The 16,535-nt window shown below is 42.4% G+C and overlaps 1 protein-coding gene across 3 annotated transcripts in view; it reads left to right on the top strand.

The window, feature by feature from the left end:
• The window catches only part of BRF1 (BRF1 general transcription factor IIIB subunit), a 251,642-nt gene that overhangs the window by 173,006 nt on the left and 62,101 nt on the right, over positions 1-16,535 (top strand). For all 3 annotated transcript variants that reach the window (XR_013540718.1, XM_020800763.3, XM_078383588.1), the window contains 4 exons: positions 4,005-4,066; positions 5,501-5,582; positions 6,829-6,884; positions 11,530-11,786. Coding sequence is in view for 2 of the 3 variants with exons in the window: in XM_020800763.3 (XP_020656422.2) it covers positions 4,005-4,066; positions 5,501-5,582; positions 6,829-6,884; positions 11,530-11,786 (457 nt within the window). In the remaining variant the exon portion in view is untranslated. The remainder of the gene's footprint in view (positions 1-4,004; positions 4,067-5,500; positions 5,583-6,828; positions 6,885-11,529; positions 11,787-16,535) is intronic.

Genomic DNA, 16,535 nt, shown 5'->3' with positions numbered 1-16,535 from the left:
GGCAGTGGAGGTTTGAAATCTGGGTTATACTGGTCCATCAAAAACAAACAAAACACACTCTTCTTTTAAAAGTAAACTTAATTCAAATGGCATATTGTGCCACTCATGTTAACTGGTTAGTTTCTGATGTCTTAATAGCTTTGTGTATCATGAAGTTGTTCAAGTCCTCTGAAGGACAAAGTAAAGCTCAACTTTGTGTGTTTCCTGGATCATGTGGCAATTTCTGTGAAGTCAGCAACAAATTTATTGATATTTGAGCATCTTTTCACATTTAGGAATGGATTTGCTAAAAGCTGTTCCCCTCCTCCCCTGAGTGTATATTAAGTTGTGATCTAAAATGTGGTACGTGCTGTGCAACAAGATGCAGTGTTTGCTGAGTCATCAGTAAAAGTCATGACTAAAATATGCCATTAAAAACCTTTTCCAGAGGCATTTTCAGTCAATATATTATCATAAAAACAGCCTGCAGCAAAGATGTGTTGTCTGGTGTGGTCCCAAGAGAATGTAATGATAAAGTTTACAAAATGTCTGGGTTAGCATCCATGTAAAAACATGGCCCCATGAATTAAGCCTGTTCCTTCACTTGTAAGATGCATCAAGCTTAAGGCTCCTGGGGAGATTTATTTATTTATTTATTTATTGGACTTATATACCGCCCCATAGTGCTACAAGCACTCTCCGGGCGGTTTACAATTTTTAATTATACAGGCTACACATTGCCCCCCCAGCAAGCTGGGTACTCATTTTACCGACCTCGGAAGGATGGAAGGCTGAGTCAACCTTGAGCCGGCTACCTGGGATTTGAACCCCAGGTCGTGAGCACAGTTTTAGCTGCAGTACAGCGTTTTAACCACTGCGCCACGAGGCTCAGATTTATAGGCACCCATGTTCTTCCCTGGCAACGGGGAAGCCCACTGGCACAATTTTTGGTGCATGCCCTTCCTCAGGCTACTCTGCTTATACTCCCCAGGCAGCTATTATAATTTAGTGAGTGCCTCCACTTTTCAGCCTGTTGTTAATCTACCCCCTCAGCTTTTGGTTTCTCTGACTTAACTCTCTCAAGACAACTAGGTCACTGGCCATCAGGCCTCTTCCATTTTGTGACCCTCAGCTCACTCCCTGCCCCTTAATATATTGTATATCTGCAGTGTATAATTACATCACTTTGATACCACTTTACGTATTAAGGCTGCATTGTACAGCATCCTGCAATCTGGAGTTTGATGAGGTAATGCTGTGCTACAGAGTGCTCATGCACTCCCCAAAACTATAACTGGGGGTTGTTGTTGTTATGTGCTGTCAAGTCAGAATCTACTTCAAGCGACCCTAATACAGCTTTCAAGGTAAGAGAGGTATTTACAGAGACATTTTATCTATTCCATTCCCCCAGTGATTTTCTATAGCTGAGCAGTGATTCAGATCCTGGTCTCCAGAGTCTTAATCTGTCACTCTATCCACTACACCAGAGGTCCCCAACTCCTGGTCCGCGGCCCGCTAGCAGGCTGTGGCTTTGGCAGGACCAGGCCGCAGAAACAGATCTCCTGCCTCCCCGCATGCACACCTTCACGTACATGCCCCCCACGGCTTGCCCCCACACACGTAGAGGTGGCTTGCCCTGCCGCGAGGGTGCCCTGCCAATCCACGCAAGCATGCCCCGCTCACCCACGCATGCGCATGTGTGCATCCCCGCCCCCCCGCGTATGGACCCCGGTCCACGGTTTATAAAAGGTTGGGGACTACTGCACTACACCACACTGGATACCTATAGCAAGGTTATTGCCAAACTATAAATCCCATAGAATGGAGTCATTACATTTAAAGTGGCACCAAAACTGATATATATTATACATGTAAATCATAGTTACTGTTTTGGATGGATGGATGGATGGATGGATGGATGGATGGATGGATGGATGGATGGATGGATGGATGGATGGATGGATGGATTGATGGATTGATTGATTGATTGATTGATTGGCTGGCTCCAACCCCCATTTTTATAGAATTCTGGCAGATTGCAACCTGAAAACCATAAATCTTTAGGCTATCTACTACAATCCTGAAGTAGTCTCTTCATCCCTTGTTCTTTGGCTGTTATAAAGAACAGGATTCCAAGTAGAAACACTCAAGGGAGAGAGAGGTGCAGATGACAAGACCTGAGAAGTAGGATGGGGAACCAAAGCTCCCACTTTCACCACAATATCATGGAGCTGAAAACTAGACATGGATTACCTACATTTCATAGGAATGTAAGAGCAGCTCTACTTACTCATCTAGTTGAACATTATGTTCATACAACGGCCCTCAGTGCCAGCCGGACATGGGTGCAACTGCGCCCTTCATCCCATGTTCCTCAACAGCTGATGTATAGCAGGCACACCTCAATCCAGTGCTGGCATTAATATAATGACTACAGTGACTGAAAAGAAAGTTCTGCAGAAATTATTTTGGTTAATTTGGGTAATTACCATTAGGGTACATCATCCTAATTTTCATACCGTATCAATTGCATAGTTTTCATAACATAACATGGTGGCCAGAAACCTATTGCTTATGTAGCATTCCAGTTGTGCGCCCCGAAGAATATAACGTTAGAGTTAAATAGCAACAGTTCGCGTCTATGATTTGTGCCATTTGACTTAATGCCACCTACATAACAGGATTCTGGTCACTGTGTCTGCTTGTGTGCAATAAAATGCCAAATATATGCAGAATAGCTTGGAGTGAGTGAGTGCTCCCTCACCCCGTGGACATTGTGGGGGTCAGTGGTCCATACAGTTATCTAATTACTTCTTAAAATCATCCAGATCACCAACCACCATGGCATCTTGTGTCAGTGAATTCCACACTAATTCTGTGTGGTAAGAAGCAGTTTCTTTTATCTGTGTTAAATCTCCAACCATTCTGCTTCAGAGGATGAACCTGTTACGTTCTAGTACAGGGGTCTCCAAACCTTTGACAGTATGCACGATCGGGAACGGGCCTGGTAAAATGGCAAGGTGGTCTGAATGTGGCCCACGGGCCATAGTTTGGAGACCCCTGTTCTAGTATTATAAATAATCATCGTGTAGCATTAATTCTGACTTATGGCAAACCTTTCCAGGATTTTCTAGGTACTGTATAGAGTCCTCAGAAGTAGTTTACCATTCCCTTCTTCTGGGGGTGTCTTGGGACCATGGAATTTGCCCAAGGCCACACAGGCTGGCTCTTTTGGAATGCACAGTGGAGAACTAAACTCCCAACTTCTGGTTCTGCAGCCAGATACCTAACTCAGTCAGTACTAGCATTATGAAAGAGGGAGTAAAAGTTCTCACTATCTACTTTGTCCCTCTAATGCAAAATTTTACACACCTCTATCATGTCTTTCCTTTGAGACTGTGCTGTATTGGGCCATGTGGTTGGCCTGTGCAGAGGTAGAAGCGTGAGCCCAGTTAAGATAACCCTCCCCACTTGCTGATCTCTTACTGAGCTGTCTACATCATCTCCTACATGTTTGTACCTTCAGCAGCCTTGCAAAAAGCAAAACAGATGCTTGGTGATTTAAGTGTATTTACAGTAGCATTCATCACTTGCATAGATGAGGGCAGCAGCTGTTCCAGGGTTTCATGTCCTTGACTTAGGAGCATTTAAAAGTTCCTAACCTCTCATTCCTTCTCTTTGCACTTAATTGAGTGTTTGCCATGGAATCATATTAACAGTGATTGCCAGGGAGATAAGGGTGGAGGGAGCCTTGCCGGTGTCTATTTGTCACACTAATTAACTGCAGGGACAATTTGTGTTCACACAAGGAACAATTTAAAAATAAGTGTGATTAGGGGAAACCCCCTCTTCTTTTCTTCCTTTTAAATTTAGATGGGTCCTGTCCCCTGAAAGATTGCTTTGTTCACAAACCAGTTATCGGGAAAAAAAATGCATTTCTGAGATGATTAAAGCCAGGGTTTAAATCAGAGTTGGTTCAGAATAAATTGCACACCCTAATTAACATTTACTTTGCTTCTGTTTAGATGAAAATTCTGGAGATGGTGAATTGGATCTAAGTGGAATTGATGACAGTGAAATAGATATGGTAAGACACCCCTCCCGTCACCATAATTATCTCTTTAGGCATGTGGCTCTGTTAAATATGTAAGATGTTATAAAGGAATAGGATTTTTTTTTGTTTTTACTCTGGAATTTAAAATACATTATTAAAGTGTTCTAATCTGGGGATGCAGCATGGTTAATTATTTATTTTGTTGCTATGTGCCATCAGGTTGCTTCTGACGTAACAGTGATCCCATAAATCAGTGACTTTCAAAAATCTTATTATTAATAACTGCTCAAGTCTTATGAAACTTTCTTTATGGACTCAATCCATCTCAAGTTTGGTCTTCCTCTTTTCCTGCTGTCTTCTGTTTTTGATTTATATTATGATGATGATAATTGAAGTCATTGTCATGATCATTAGTGGTGGTAGTTTCAGTGCTGCCAGTAGTATGGCTGTAGAACAGTGGTTGCAAAAAAGAAACAGCTAGGGTTAGGTGGAAATCCTGGCACACAAGAGCAGGTGCAAAGCTTAATAGAAGAGCAGGCAACCTACCAAATGCAATAAACTGTCTATTCCTGTGTATGTATGGATTGTTTATTCTGGATTTCCACGGTGGAGGTGGGGAAGGAGTGAGTAACATAGTATTGTTAGTTTTCTGTAGCAATATCAGCAGTCTTAATGGCATCTTAAAAACTGAGTAGTCTTATTGGACATAAACATTCATGGGCTAAAGTGCACTTCACTGGAAGCAGGATGATGCACCTATGAACTTCCAGTGCGAGAGTCTACAAAACTGTATGCCGAGTAAAGCTTGCCAGTCTTTAAGGTGGTGCAAGATTCTTTGTTGTTATCAGAATGCTATCAAGGGGGATACTCAGGATTGCTACAAACACATTATATACATGTGTATACACAGTGGTTCAGTCTGTTGTGACTCAGTGGAAAGGGAAGCAGATGTGCTGCCTTAAATGAGTGTTGTTGAAGGAGGGTGTGTCACCTATACTATGAACAGTTAACTTTCAAGAGTTTGATGGTGGGGGTTCTTTCTTGAAATCCCCTTTGAAAGATTATTAAGTAACTGTGTTTCACAAAACTCTAGAAATAGTGTTACCGGGGAGCCTTGTTGAGGAGACATTGAGGACATGTGTGTGTGTGTGTGTGTGTTTGCTGTGCCTTATTGCTCTTCTGTCATACTCTTCTCATACTCTTCTTGGGGAAATTATGCCTATGTGGTTTCTCTTCTCTTTTTTTTCCTTGCAACTCCAAAATCTCTTTTGCACCTCTTTCTTTTACATCTTCTGTCACTTCCGTCCTTGTTCTACTCAGGAAGTCCCATCTAGGTGAGTGGACAGTTCTTGGAAAGGAGGCAGACAAGGGAAGAAGGAATTGAGGAGACCAGCATACAAGCTGTGAGACTGTATGCTAGTCCCATTCCAGCTGTTGAAAGCAATGTGTTTTTGTTTATCTTTCTAGTACATACTTAATGATTCAGAAGCCAAAATAAAAGCAGAACTATGGATGAAGGAAAATGCTGACTATTTGAAGGAACAGAAAGGTAAGCAAAATACTTGAGGGATCTTTTCTGGTGGCTGTGGAGCCTTTATTTTTAACAATATTTGATACCAACCTTTTATGAGGGACTGATTCATTTTTAGGTCTGAGGAAGCAGTCTTGTCCACGAAAGCTACATTAAAATACAGCAGTTAGTCTTCAAGGTGCCACAGTGTCTTTGTCTTCTTTATTTTTAATTTTTCTTATGTTTTGACTAGAGTCCTATTCCGTTACTCTGTCGACTACATCACACGGGGTGTCCATGCCATCTATATATAAATAAAAATTAAAAATTTCCACCTTTCTTCCATGATGGAACTCAGTGACATACATAGGATCCCCATAATTGGTGGGCTAATGAACCCACTTGTGGCTACATCAGTCCTATAACAGGGTGTAAGTTTCTTCTCAGAACTATTGCCATTTTAGAAGCCTCTTTAGTTTGCTCTGGCTAGGACAAACAGCAGGACTGCCATGCTTTTCTTGGCCCACCACCATCACCTTGCATTGTGATCAGTGGCAGGAAATTGGTTGTGCCAACTCCAGGGTTGGTAGAGTTGAGACCTCCATCAGGGGATAAGTCAGGTGAGCAGGTAAGTCAGCCCCAATATGCCCCATTCCTCCCCATTATTCCTGGCAGAACATCTGTCCTTGCATTTTGCACCATCTGGCAGCTTAAATTCTCTTATGTCAGCAGCTGCTTCCCCACGCCTCCAGGCTCCACAGCTGGCAGAGTGGCACTTACAGTGTATGCAGTTCCCCTTCAGCTGGCTTCCTCAGATAAATAACAAAAAAGTTCAGCTGTCTGATAAAACCTTGGTTCTCAACATGCACTAGTGAGTGGGACTGTAGGTAGCTCAGATAGGTAGCAATTACTTGAAATTTACTTTCCCTTCATCCGTATCTTTGACTTCAAGTTTGGTGTACCATCTCTTATCAAAACTACCTCCCATGGACTATCGGTCTGACATCTTTGTGCATTAGTATTATCTTTGGACCACTTAGAGTTTTACTTGATCCCACTACCCCTGCCTACCAATGTACAGTATTGTGAATATCAGAATGCCTGCAAATGCGTAAACATCTTTCTCTGAAAAAGTGGACTTTATGTTTCTCTTATGATAACAAAGAACTCTGGTTTCCTTGACAGAAAGAGTTGCAAGATGCAAAAAATAGGGAACCACAGTTCTAAAATATTGCCTGGATTTGAGTTGGCCTTTCATGCTATTTTTCCATCTCTCTTATTGCAGAAAAAGAAGCAAGGATAGCAAAAGAGAAAGAACTTGGGATTTATAAAGAACATAAGGTAAATAACGATTTCAGAATAAGCAAATAATATTTCTGGGCTCCTTTGCTTCAGATATTCTATGCTCCTGGGATATATTAGGTGACTTATGCTAGGCAGACAGGATTCAGTCTTATCTTGCTGTGTAATAAGGTTTAGGAGAGTAACACACCCTGCCATTGTATATTACTTGTCATATAACAAAAATTTAGCTTTTAGACAGCAAGCCTTATGCTCATTGGCTAAAGCTCTGCCTGATATTACTTGTTTCTGTTCAGTTCTGGAGTGGACATTTAGCTAGAGCCAGAAATAATTATTCTGCTTATTTCCTTACCAATGTTTCAGGTACCTTAACCTTCCCTGTTTATCAACATGGCATCGGCTTTGACATGAAAGTTATGTCCTGGGTTAGAGTCCCTTGTTATATTTGGGTTGTGGAGATCTGGGTTGGTGTTGGATGTCCAGTTGTCTAACACCAAGTAGATATTCCCATTTCATGTTAGGAGAATGCAGATTTTCAGGATGCGCTCAATGAATCTTGTGTTATGATGGATGCTTAGGTGCTGCCTGAATCAAGGCCCTCATATTCTCTGTCTTACCAGTAATTATGCTCTCTCACTGGTCTAAATGCAGTCATTAGTCCCCACTAGAGTAGATCCATTGTATCAACTGCCTGTTTGGAAAGTCAACATTATGTAAAACCCACTGATTCAGTAGATCTACTCTGGTTGCGATTGGTAGTTGGATTTTGTTGTTGTTGTTGTTGTTGTTTAGTCGTTAGGTCGTGCCTGACTCTTCGTGACCCCATGGACCAGAGCACACCAGGCCCTCCTGTCTTCCACTGCGTCCTAGAGTTGGGTCAAATTCATGTTGGGCGCTTCGATGACCCTGTCCATCCATCTCATCCTTTGTCGTCCCCTTCTCCTCTTGCCTTCACACTTTCCCAACATCAGGGTCTTTTCCAGGGAGTCTTCTCTTCTCATGAGATGGCCAAAGGATTGAAGCCTCAGCTTCAGAATCTGTCCTTCCAGTAAGCACTCAGGGTTGATTTCCTTCAAAATGGATAAGTGTGTTCTCCTTGCAGTCCAGGGGACTCCTCCAGCACCACAATTCAAAAGCATCAATTTATTTATTTATTTCATTTATACCCCGCCTATCTAGTCAATTGTGACCACTCTAGGCGGCAGTCAGCCTTCTTTATGGTCCAGCTCTGACTTCCATACATCACTACAGGAAAAAACATAGCCTTGACTATGTGGACCTTTGTTGGCAAGGTGATGTCTCTGCTTTTTAAGATGCTGTCGATGTTTGTCATCGCTTTCCTCCCAAGAAGCAGGCGTCTTTTAATTTCATGGCTGCTGTCCCATCTGCAGTGATCATTCGTTCGTTTAGTCGTTTAGTCGTGTCTGACTCTTTGTGACCCCATGGACCAGAGCACGCCAGGCCCTCCTATCTTCCACTGCCTCCCGGAGTTGTATCAAATTCATGTTGGTTGCTTCGCAGACACTGTCCAGCCATCTCATCTTTGGTCGTCCCCTTCTCCTCTTGCCGTCGCACTTTCCTAACATCAAGGTTTTTTCCAAGGAGTCTTCTCTTCTCATGAGAGCAGTGATCATGGAGCCCAAGAAAGTAAAATCTGTAACTGCCCCCATATCTTCCCCTTCTCTTTTGCCAGGAGGTGATGGGACCAATGGCCATGATCCTAGTTCTTTTGAAGTTGAGCTTCACACCATTTTTGGCGCTCTCCTCTTTCGCCCTCATTAAGAGGTTCTTTACTTCCTCCTCACTTTCTGCCATCAGAATGGCATCATCTGCATATCTGAGGCTGTTGATATTTCTTCTGGCAATCTTAATTCCGGTTTGGGATTCATCCAGTCCTGCCTTTCCCATGATGTATTCTGCATATGGATTTAGGCCAACCTTATTTGTTTCCCATCCTACCTTATTTGATTGGCTGCAACCTTTTAGCCATCTGGGGTTGTATTTCACATTTTATGCCACCAGATGTGTTAGGGAGAAGGAAGAGATATACAGCTGCTATTTTTGATGACACTTATTGGGAACATCTGGTTTCATTCTTCTTTGCTTAAAGTACCACTCTTTCTATGTTAGTGCCTCATAGAATGAGCTGAGAAGAATTTGAATTATGAACTATTTTTTCCCTACAGATGTTGATGAAGGCAGGGCACAATATGGTTTACATGTTGCATTTTATACCTTGCCTGATTTCTTTGCCCCTCTGAAGTCCCTGCTGAGCTTGCAATTGTCCATTAAAAAGGGAAACTCCTGTTCTTGAAAGTGTATAGGAAACCACTCCTTCACTTGCATCTTGTTTTATCGTTTTCCAGCCTCAGTTGAGGTGAATGCACTGCTCTTTTCCCAAGATCGTACAACCACTTGGGACATGGGTTAGAAATAAAAGCAGAAAAGTTATTTCTGACTCTGGCTCATTATCTGTTCTGGAACAGAAGAGAAACAGTTCTGGAACAAATGCCTAAATCCATTATTTCTAAATCTGGCATGGAGAGCAGGGTTGGCCCCAGATCCCTAGAATGCATCTCCTGCAATCTAATGCCAGTGAGATGAGGCAAATGGCCAGAATCCTAATGCAGACATCAGTCTTGTTAGTGCGGTGTTTCCCCCACCTCCAATTCTGGCCCATATTCCAAATGCATGATGAAACTGGAGTCTAGCTTCCTGAGCTAAGCTCCACTCCTAGAATCGCAAGGCATGAAAGAGGGCTGTGCTGAGATCTGCTTCTCACCTTGCGAGCCGAGAGGTGAGAGTGGCGCCGAGATAGGGTTTTCTTTTGGAGCATTTGTACTGTATAGGCATGATTAAATATCATGTCTCCAGGGCTTTACAGAGGTGGAGAGAGGAATCGTGAATCTTCCTCCAACAGCTCAGAATTTTTCATTTAGCTTCACACAAAATCTTTGTGTTGTTCACTCTGGCCCTGCAGTTTTTATATACAGAAAGCAGAGCTGAAGCTCAGCAACAGCTTGGCATGTAGACTATTTCATGTTCTTCCCGATGCCTGCAGGTAGGGCTGGAAAGGATTCCTCTCTAAAATCCTAAGACATCCTGTGTATGGGTTAGTCTTTCCTAAATTGTGCTTTCCAGGTAGACAGCGGTGCAACTCCTCTTTAATGGCTGGAGATGCTGAGTGTCATAGTCCAATACCTCTTGAGGACACCAGGTTGAGAACGCTGTCACAGACAATACAATACTCTGGTTTCAGATCTTATAAATCTTTCCTAGACAGTACCAAGTCAGATGCACCATTGATTGGAGTCAGTGCAGAACAGCTTCCGACATCTGTACTGCTTCCTTCACTTTAGTGTGTGTGGCTTTCTGACCTTATTGCTTGGATTAGCACATGTGATTTCACAGAGGCTTGCATTAACCCAAGCCCATTAACTGGCAGAGTCCCAATGCCATGTGTTCCACTTGGCTGCCTCCGTTGAGCCGTAGAGCAGCTGTCCTGTGGGAATTCTGGAACACAGCTCTGTACTTTAACTTAAACTACAGTTGTATCCCTAGAGCTGCTTGCTGTAGCAATGAACGTAATGCCACTTGGTATTTTTATTCCGTTCTATCAGCAGCAGCACTTAGACTTCTAGTGAGTTTTTATATCTGATTCTTTTGGTGGCAGAGTCAGAGGGGTCGCATTATATTTTTTAAACAAGAATGTAAATTCCTTTTCTTTCTCTTTCTTTTTCATATTTACAATTTATAAAAGGTACCCATTAGAACCATTTCTCTATATCTGGGACCAGTCTAATCTATAGGAATAAAGCATGAGAAATATTGGCGTGGAGGAGGAACCGTCTTAGATTTGCAAGCTGAAAAGATTGTCACTGGCTGTAGAGCTGGCGATTGGGAGTTCAATTTTCCATTGTGTCTCCCGAGTGAAGAGCCAGCCTGTGTAGCCTTGGGCAAGCAGTCCTAGAGTGCCCCCAAAGAAGGGAATGGTAAATTTCTTCTGAGGACGTTATACTTCAGAAATCCTGGCAAATGTTGCCATAAGTCAGAATTGATTTTCCAGCATAAAATTAATTAGCACCAAAAGTGATTGATGAAACAGAAGATGGTTGTGCTTTCCCTACCATCACTGCTGTCACCCCTCTCCTACCAGCCCGCTCACCTAACTTCTTCCTTTCTCCTTCACCACCACTTTTCCTTCTTCCTTCTCCCCCTCCTCTTTTCCTTGCTTGTCACCCTTTCTCCTGTCACTGCTGCCATCATGGTTGTATTTCTTCTCTGCAAATTAGTCCTAAGGAACTAATAGATTTCCTGCTCCAGTCTAACTGTGCCACCTACCAATTTCTCATGCAGCTAGCTCCCATGTGAATCATGATGATTAAATTCCTAATTGGCAAGGGGACCACCTTGAACATACTGATCTCATCTGATTTTGGAAGCTCTGCAGGGTCAGGCCTGGCGAATAATTGGATGGGAGAGCAGCTGAAAACACTAGGTATCTCCTTGTAGCGCGAAGAAAACATTCTGAAAGCCACTGCCAGTCAGATTTTAACAATATTAGACTAGAGGGGCTGGTGATCTTTGTCATGATAAGGCAACTTCCTAAGTTTCTGGCAAACTGCACAACAGCTTTTGAACTCAGTAAAATTATTCTGACTGCCCCTTTTATGTTTCACTTAAGCCCAAGAAATCGGCAAAGAAACGGGAGTTGATCCAGGCCAGCACAGCAGGAGAAGCAATTGAAAAGATGCTGGAACAGAAGAAGATCTCAAGTAAAATTAATTACAATGTGTTAAGGGACCTCAACAGTAAAGGAGGGAGTGCACAGAAGAAGGACGATAACAACACTGTTGACAGCAGCAGCACCAAGAAGCTGTCAAGGAGAAAATCTCTCGCAGCTCGGAATCTGGCCAACTCTCTCAACAGTGTGGGGAAAAGGTACTGCAGTTGTTCATTTATCGTTCTCTCTATGTAGCACTTGGTGCATCCAGAGATTGTTAGCGTTTCTTTGACACTTGAGTAATGTTGGGTCTCTCTCATTTACGCTAGCATGTGGGACCAGAATAATTCCTCCTCTGCTGGTCACGTCTCAGTTAGCAGCTTCAATGTGGATTAATCACCATGGGGTGAAGGCATCCATCAGAACCCATAAATGCGTCATTCAACTGCCATTATTGACTTCCTCACAATTCTCTGATGTTTTTCATTCCTCCCCTTTGACGAAGTGATCAAATATCATGCTAGATGACACGATAAGCATGCTGAAAGGCTGCCCCCCCCTTTTCCTTTCATGTTGATTTGAAAAATAGGTGGTTCTTCTCTGCTGTGACAGTTTGCAGTGGTGCGGATTTGGTTCCTCAATTGAATTTTATTCCAAATGTTGGTTGCTAATTACTGCTTCGGATATGGAGCTTTTTAGTAAACAGGCATGCCGGCAGATTGCACATCCTAAAATGGAAGGAAAATGGGCGGGAAGTGAAGTTGTTGTGCTCGTAGGCAGAGTGATTCTAACATGCACTTATTGATGATTGCATTTAAACTATACGTGTAGTATTGGCAATAGCCAGCTGTCTCATTACTCCTCATGTCTGTGTTGGCTGTAAAACTGATTTCTGTGATATGATGACTTCCTTCTTGGCTCTCCTATACATTAAAGAGGTTGGAGTTAGCAAACCCTGTAACCTACCCTGAAGCATCTTGACGATGCCAGGTGGTTTCTCAGAAGAACTTCCTCCCTCCAGGTAAGGAATCTGTGGCGAGGCTTGCTTTTCCTGTCGCTGACATTTGCCCATCCATCTCTCTTTCCTGCCTCTATTAAAGCTGAACCATGACTGCCTTCCTCTTCAGGGCCAGGGCTGTTAAGTAAATGGATGCAAACAGGCAGTGGGATGTGAAGTGACAGCCGTAGCTGTAGGGAGACAGAGGCTACTGCCGGCGCAGGATTTGTCCCAGTGCTGGGGTTCCAGGGCAGCTCTGTGACACATACCAGTTTCTGTATAATGAGCTGTCAGCAGTCTCGAAGAAACCCCATCCACCACACAGCTGTGGCAGCACACATGGGAATTAAGTAAGTGTGATTGAGCAACATTTGCGGCTGCCGCTTTGCTAGAGGTAGCTATGGATACACGAACCTCCCATCTGTTTATCCAATGGTTACTTTGAAAAACAAGGATGGCTACTTGCCATCTGAAAATCCTGTGGCAGTGAGTTCCATATGTGGAATATGCATGATGTGAGTGTGTTGTCTCCTTGCTTCACAGTGTGTGTTTGTTAGACGTTTGCTTGTTTGTAGTGAACTTACATTGACTGTGGTTGCAACCCACCCAACATCAGCTGTTTTGGATGTGGGTTACTGGTATGTTGTTCATTGTGTCACCCTGAGAATATTTGTTTTCACATGAAACTCCACAAGTACTGTAGATACCCTCTTCTGCTTACTTATGCTCATACTGCGATGATCTGATTTGGGAAATCATCTGTTCTGTTCCAGTATTATGATTCTGTTTGTGTATGAGAACCAGACTGTTGTCTTCTGTTCTCCATGTAATAAGGCCTGTATGGATTACAGTGATTTTAGATCCATAGAAGAGATACTGAATATCTTGATTTCCACCATGTTATTGCAAAGAGACAACATCAAGGAAGGCTGTAAAGAAGAAGTAATAGACAATAATGAGTCTATTTGTTGTGCGTCATGGGGCACAGTACAACTTTTCAGGGTGTTTCTTCTTTATAATTTATCATTTGTTCTAAAACATTAACTGTGTTTGGTATCTTTAGGGACTGGCTATATATAGTTCATTTCTTGAGCACCAAACTTTTCTGTGTAAATCGAGCCCTATGGCACAGTGGTTAAATTGCAGTACTGCAGTCAAGCCTCTGCTCGTGACCTCAGTTTGATCATGACGGGTTCAGGTAGCTGGCTCAAAACTGACTCAGCCTTTCATCCTTCCAAGATTGGTAAAATGAGTACCCAGCTCACCTGGGGCAGGGGGGAGGGAAGGGGGTATTGCATTCTTTGTCTAATTATGTTCTAAACTGCCCAGAGGATGCTCCAAGCGCTATGTAGTGGTATATAAGCGGAAACAATAAATAATAAAAGATCACACATTCTGTCCTCAGCATTTTTAATCAAAAGGGTCAGTGGGAGGTATGTCTGCAAAAGATTTCTGGTTTGTAACCCTGGACAGCCACTACAAGTCAGACTTTGGAAATAATTTGTTATAAAATGGGTTTACTATCCACAACCCTTAACATTTTCAGTAATGGTATTAAAATTTGTTGCTTTAATCATGAAGGGCATCATCCAGTAGCGGCACAGCAGAATCCAGTAGAAACAGGGTTGCCAACTAAGTTCACCTGAGAGCCTGGAGATGCTATTTTAAACTAGAGGATTCTGAGGGCTGCAGTCCAAAAATAACATTTCTAAGTTCTGATCTCCATCTGTATCCTCCAAATCATCAGTTTTGGGGTTGCAGAGAGGAGAGGAAACAAGAAAGTACTTCTGCCAGTACAATATTTGATTTAGGCCTGATGGTGAACGGTGTACTTTTAGAGTACTGGTGAACATTTCTCATTACTTTAGTTTGTTAACTGGCTGTCCCTAGTAATTTTGAATTATAATTTAAAATTTAATGACTTGATAAAGTAATGGATTTATTAGCAGATTAATTAATAGATTAATTGACAGATCAGTGTTATAAAAACACTCGTCAGATTAACATTAATGAATTAAATTTCTTTAGCCTTTTAGCATTAGATTGCTAGTGCCAACAATAACGTATCCAAACTCCGGTCAGGGTTGATGGTGCTAAAAAAAAAGAGGATGAATTATCTGATTCAGTACAAGACTTGAAAGCCTGTCATACAGAGGAGGGGCAGGGTCTGTTCTCAGTCATCTCTGAGTGCAGGATACACAACAGTTGACTCAAGTTAGAGGAAGACTGATTTCGGTTGAATACCAGGAAAAACTTCCTAACTGTTAGAACAGTGCGACAAGCTACCTCAAGAGGTGGTGGGTACTCCAACACTGGAGGCATTCAAGAGAAAATTGGACAATTTCCTAGCAGATATCCTTTGATTTGTATTTCTACATTCAGTGGTGGGTTGGACGTGATGGCTGTATAGGCCCACTCCATTCAATTATTCAATGATTCTAAGAGAGTGTCATAAGATCACAGAGTGTGGAAGTGCATGCAAATGAAGTGCATGCAAATGTAAAAAATTCATGTTTCAAATGCAGCGTGTCCCACTTTAAAAACTTGGCAAGTGCATAGATTATTTTGATTTTCTCAAGATTAAAGATTTATTGTAGGCCTTTTGATTTTTCCTCCATTACTCGTAAATACAGTACATCTTATGTGGCATACATAAATTCCTTTGTTCAGCATTGTTCTTGGATGTAATGCATAAATTCCTTTGCTCCTTTGCTTCTCCAAGGTGTTAACAGATAAATGCATTTTTCCAGCAATAGAATAATCACAGTAATTTATGTGCAATTAAGAACAAAATGTACTACACTTCTCATTTGACAATGAAGCCCCTAGTGTGCTTCCTTCCGGAAGTCGCAAGCACAGATCTTGTATGCTGCTTAATTTGCAGTGATTAGTAATCTTCTTTAGATATTTGAAATATTTAGTAATCTTTTATTTGTTAGCTTGTGAGGCTGGTCTCATAAGCAGCAGTGAGATGCTTGAATTTTAACTCAGTACTTCAGTTAATGCAAGGCAGAGGTAACAATGGCCCTCCAGATTCTGTTGACCTACATCTCCCATGTGCTCTAGTAGCATAGTCATTGGTAAGGGATTCTCAGTCCATTGGGCAATAGTTGCTCATCCCTCAGGTTAAATCTGCAACTCCACTGATAACATTTGCACTGGTGTTGGTGTAAATCGGTGCATTGACATCACTGTTTAAATTAAAAATCAGATTTTTTTGATGATACAAAATAAAAATCGTTTTAAAATTTAAATAGTGGTTTAAATCAATTTGATTTTTAAAAAAACACACTGATTTGTATCCACCCTAATTTGCCAAACCAAGAGTTTGCCAAACGTCCAGAACACGGCCAAACAACCCGAAAAACCTACAACAACCATCGGATCCAGACTGTGAAATCCTTTGAGAAGACAAGAGCTCTGTGTTGTTGTCCTGTATTACAGAATATTAACCAATTGTGAAAGAGCCCATTTGTCCTTGGTTTTGCAGCATAAGAAGCTAAACTATCCAGGAAACAAATGCTTACTATGTTATTCAGTGCTACTCCGAGCTTTTGACTTCGAAACAAACCAGGAAGTCTGGTTTGTATGGGGCTAACCTAGATTCATTCTAAGGGGAAATCCTAACCTCTTTAGGATTTGGTGATGTGGGAGTTATGAGGAGTGGGTTTGTAAACTCTGGGGTTTTTTGAAGCCCAGGAAGCCGAAAGCCGGCAGCGGGCGACAGGAGACAGAGGGCAGCGGAGGGGGTTTGGAAGCCCGGGAAGCTGAAAGCCAGCAGCGGACACAGAGCGGCTTTTGGCTTCCCGGGCTTCCAAAGTTGCACCGGCTGCCCTCTGTCTCCTGTCCCCAGTGCCCTCTGCCTCCTGTCCCCGCAGGCAGAGGGCAGCAGGGACAGAGGGCAGTGGGCGTAGCTTTGGAAGCCTGGGATTTTTTTCCCCTTTGGCTGGAATGGATTAAATGTTTTTTT

Source organism: Pogona vitticeps, chromosome 1 (assembly GCF_051106095.1).
Source record: "Pogona vitticeps strain Pit_001003342236 chromosome 1, PviZW2.1, whole genome shotgun sequence".
Lineage (NCBI taxonomy): Eukaryota > Metazoa > Chordata > Lepidosauria > Squamata > Agamidae > Pogona > Pogona vitticeps.
Note: the sequence above shows the minus strand (reverse complement) of the source record. Positions and strands in the feature narration are given on the sequence as shown.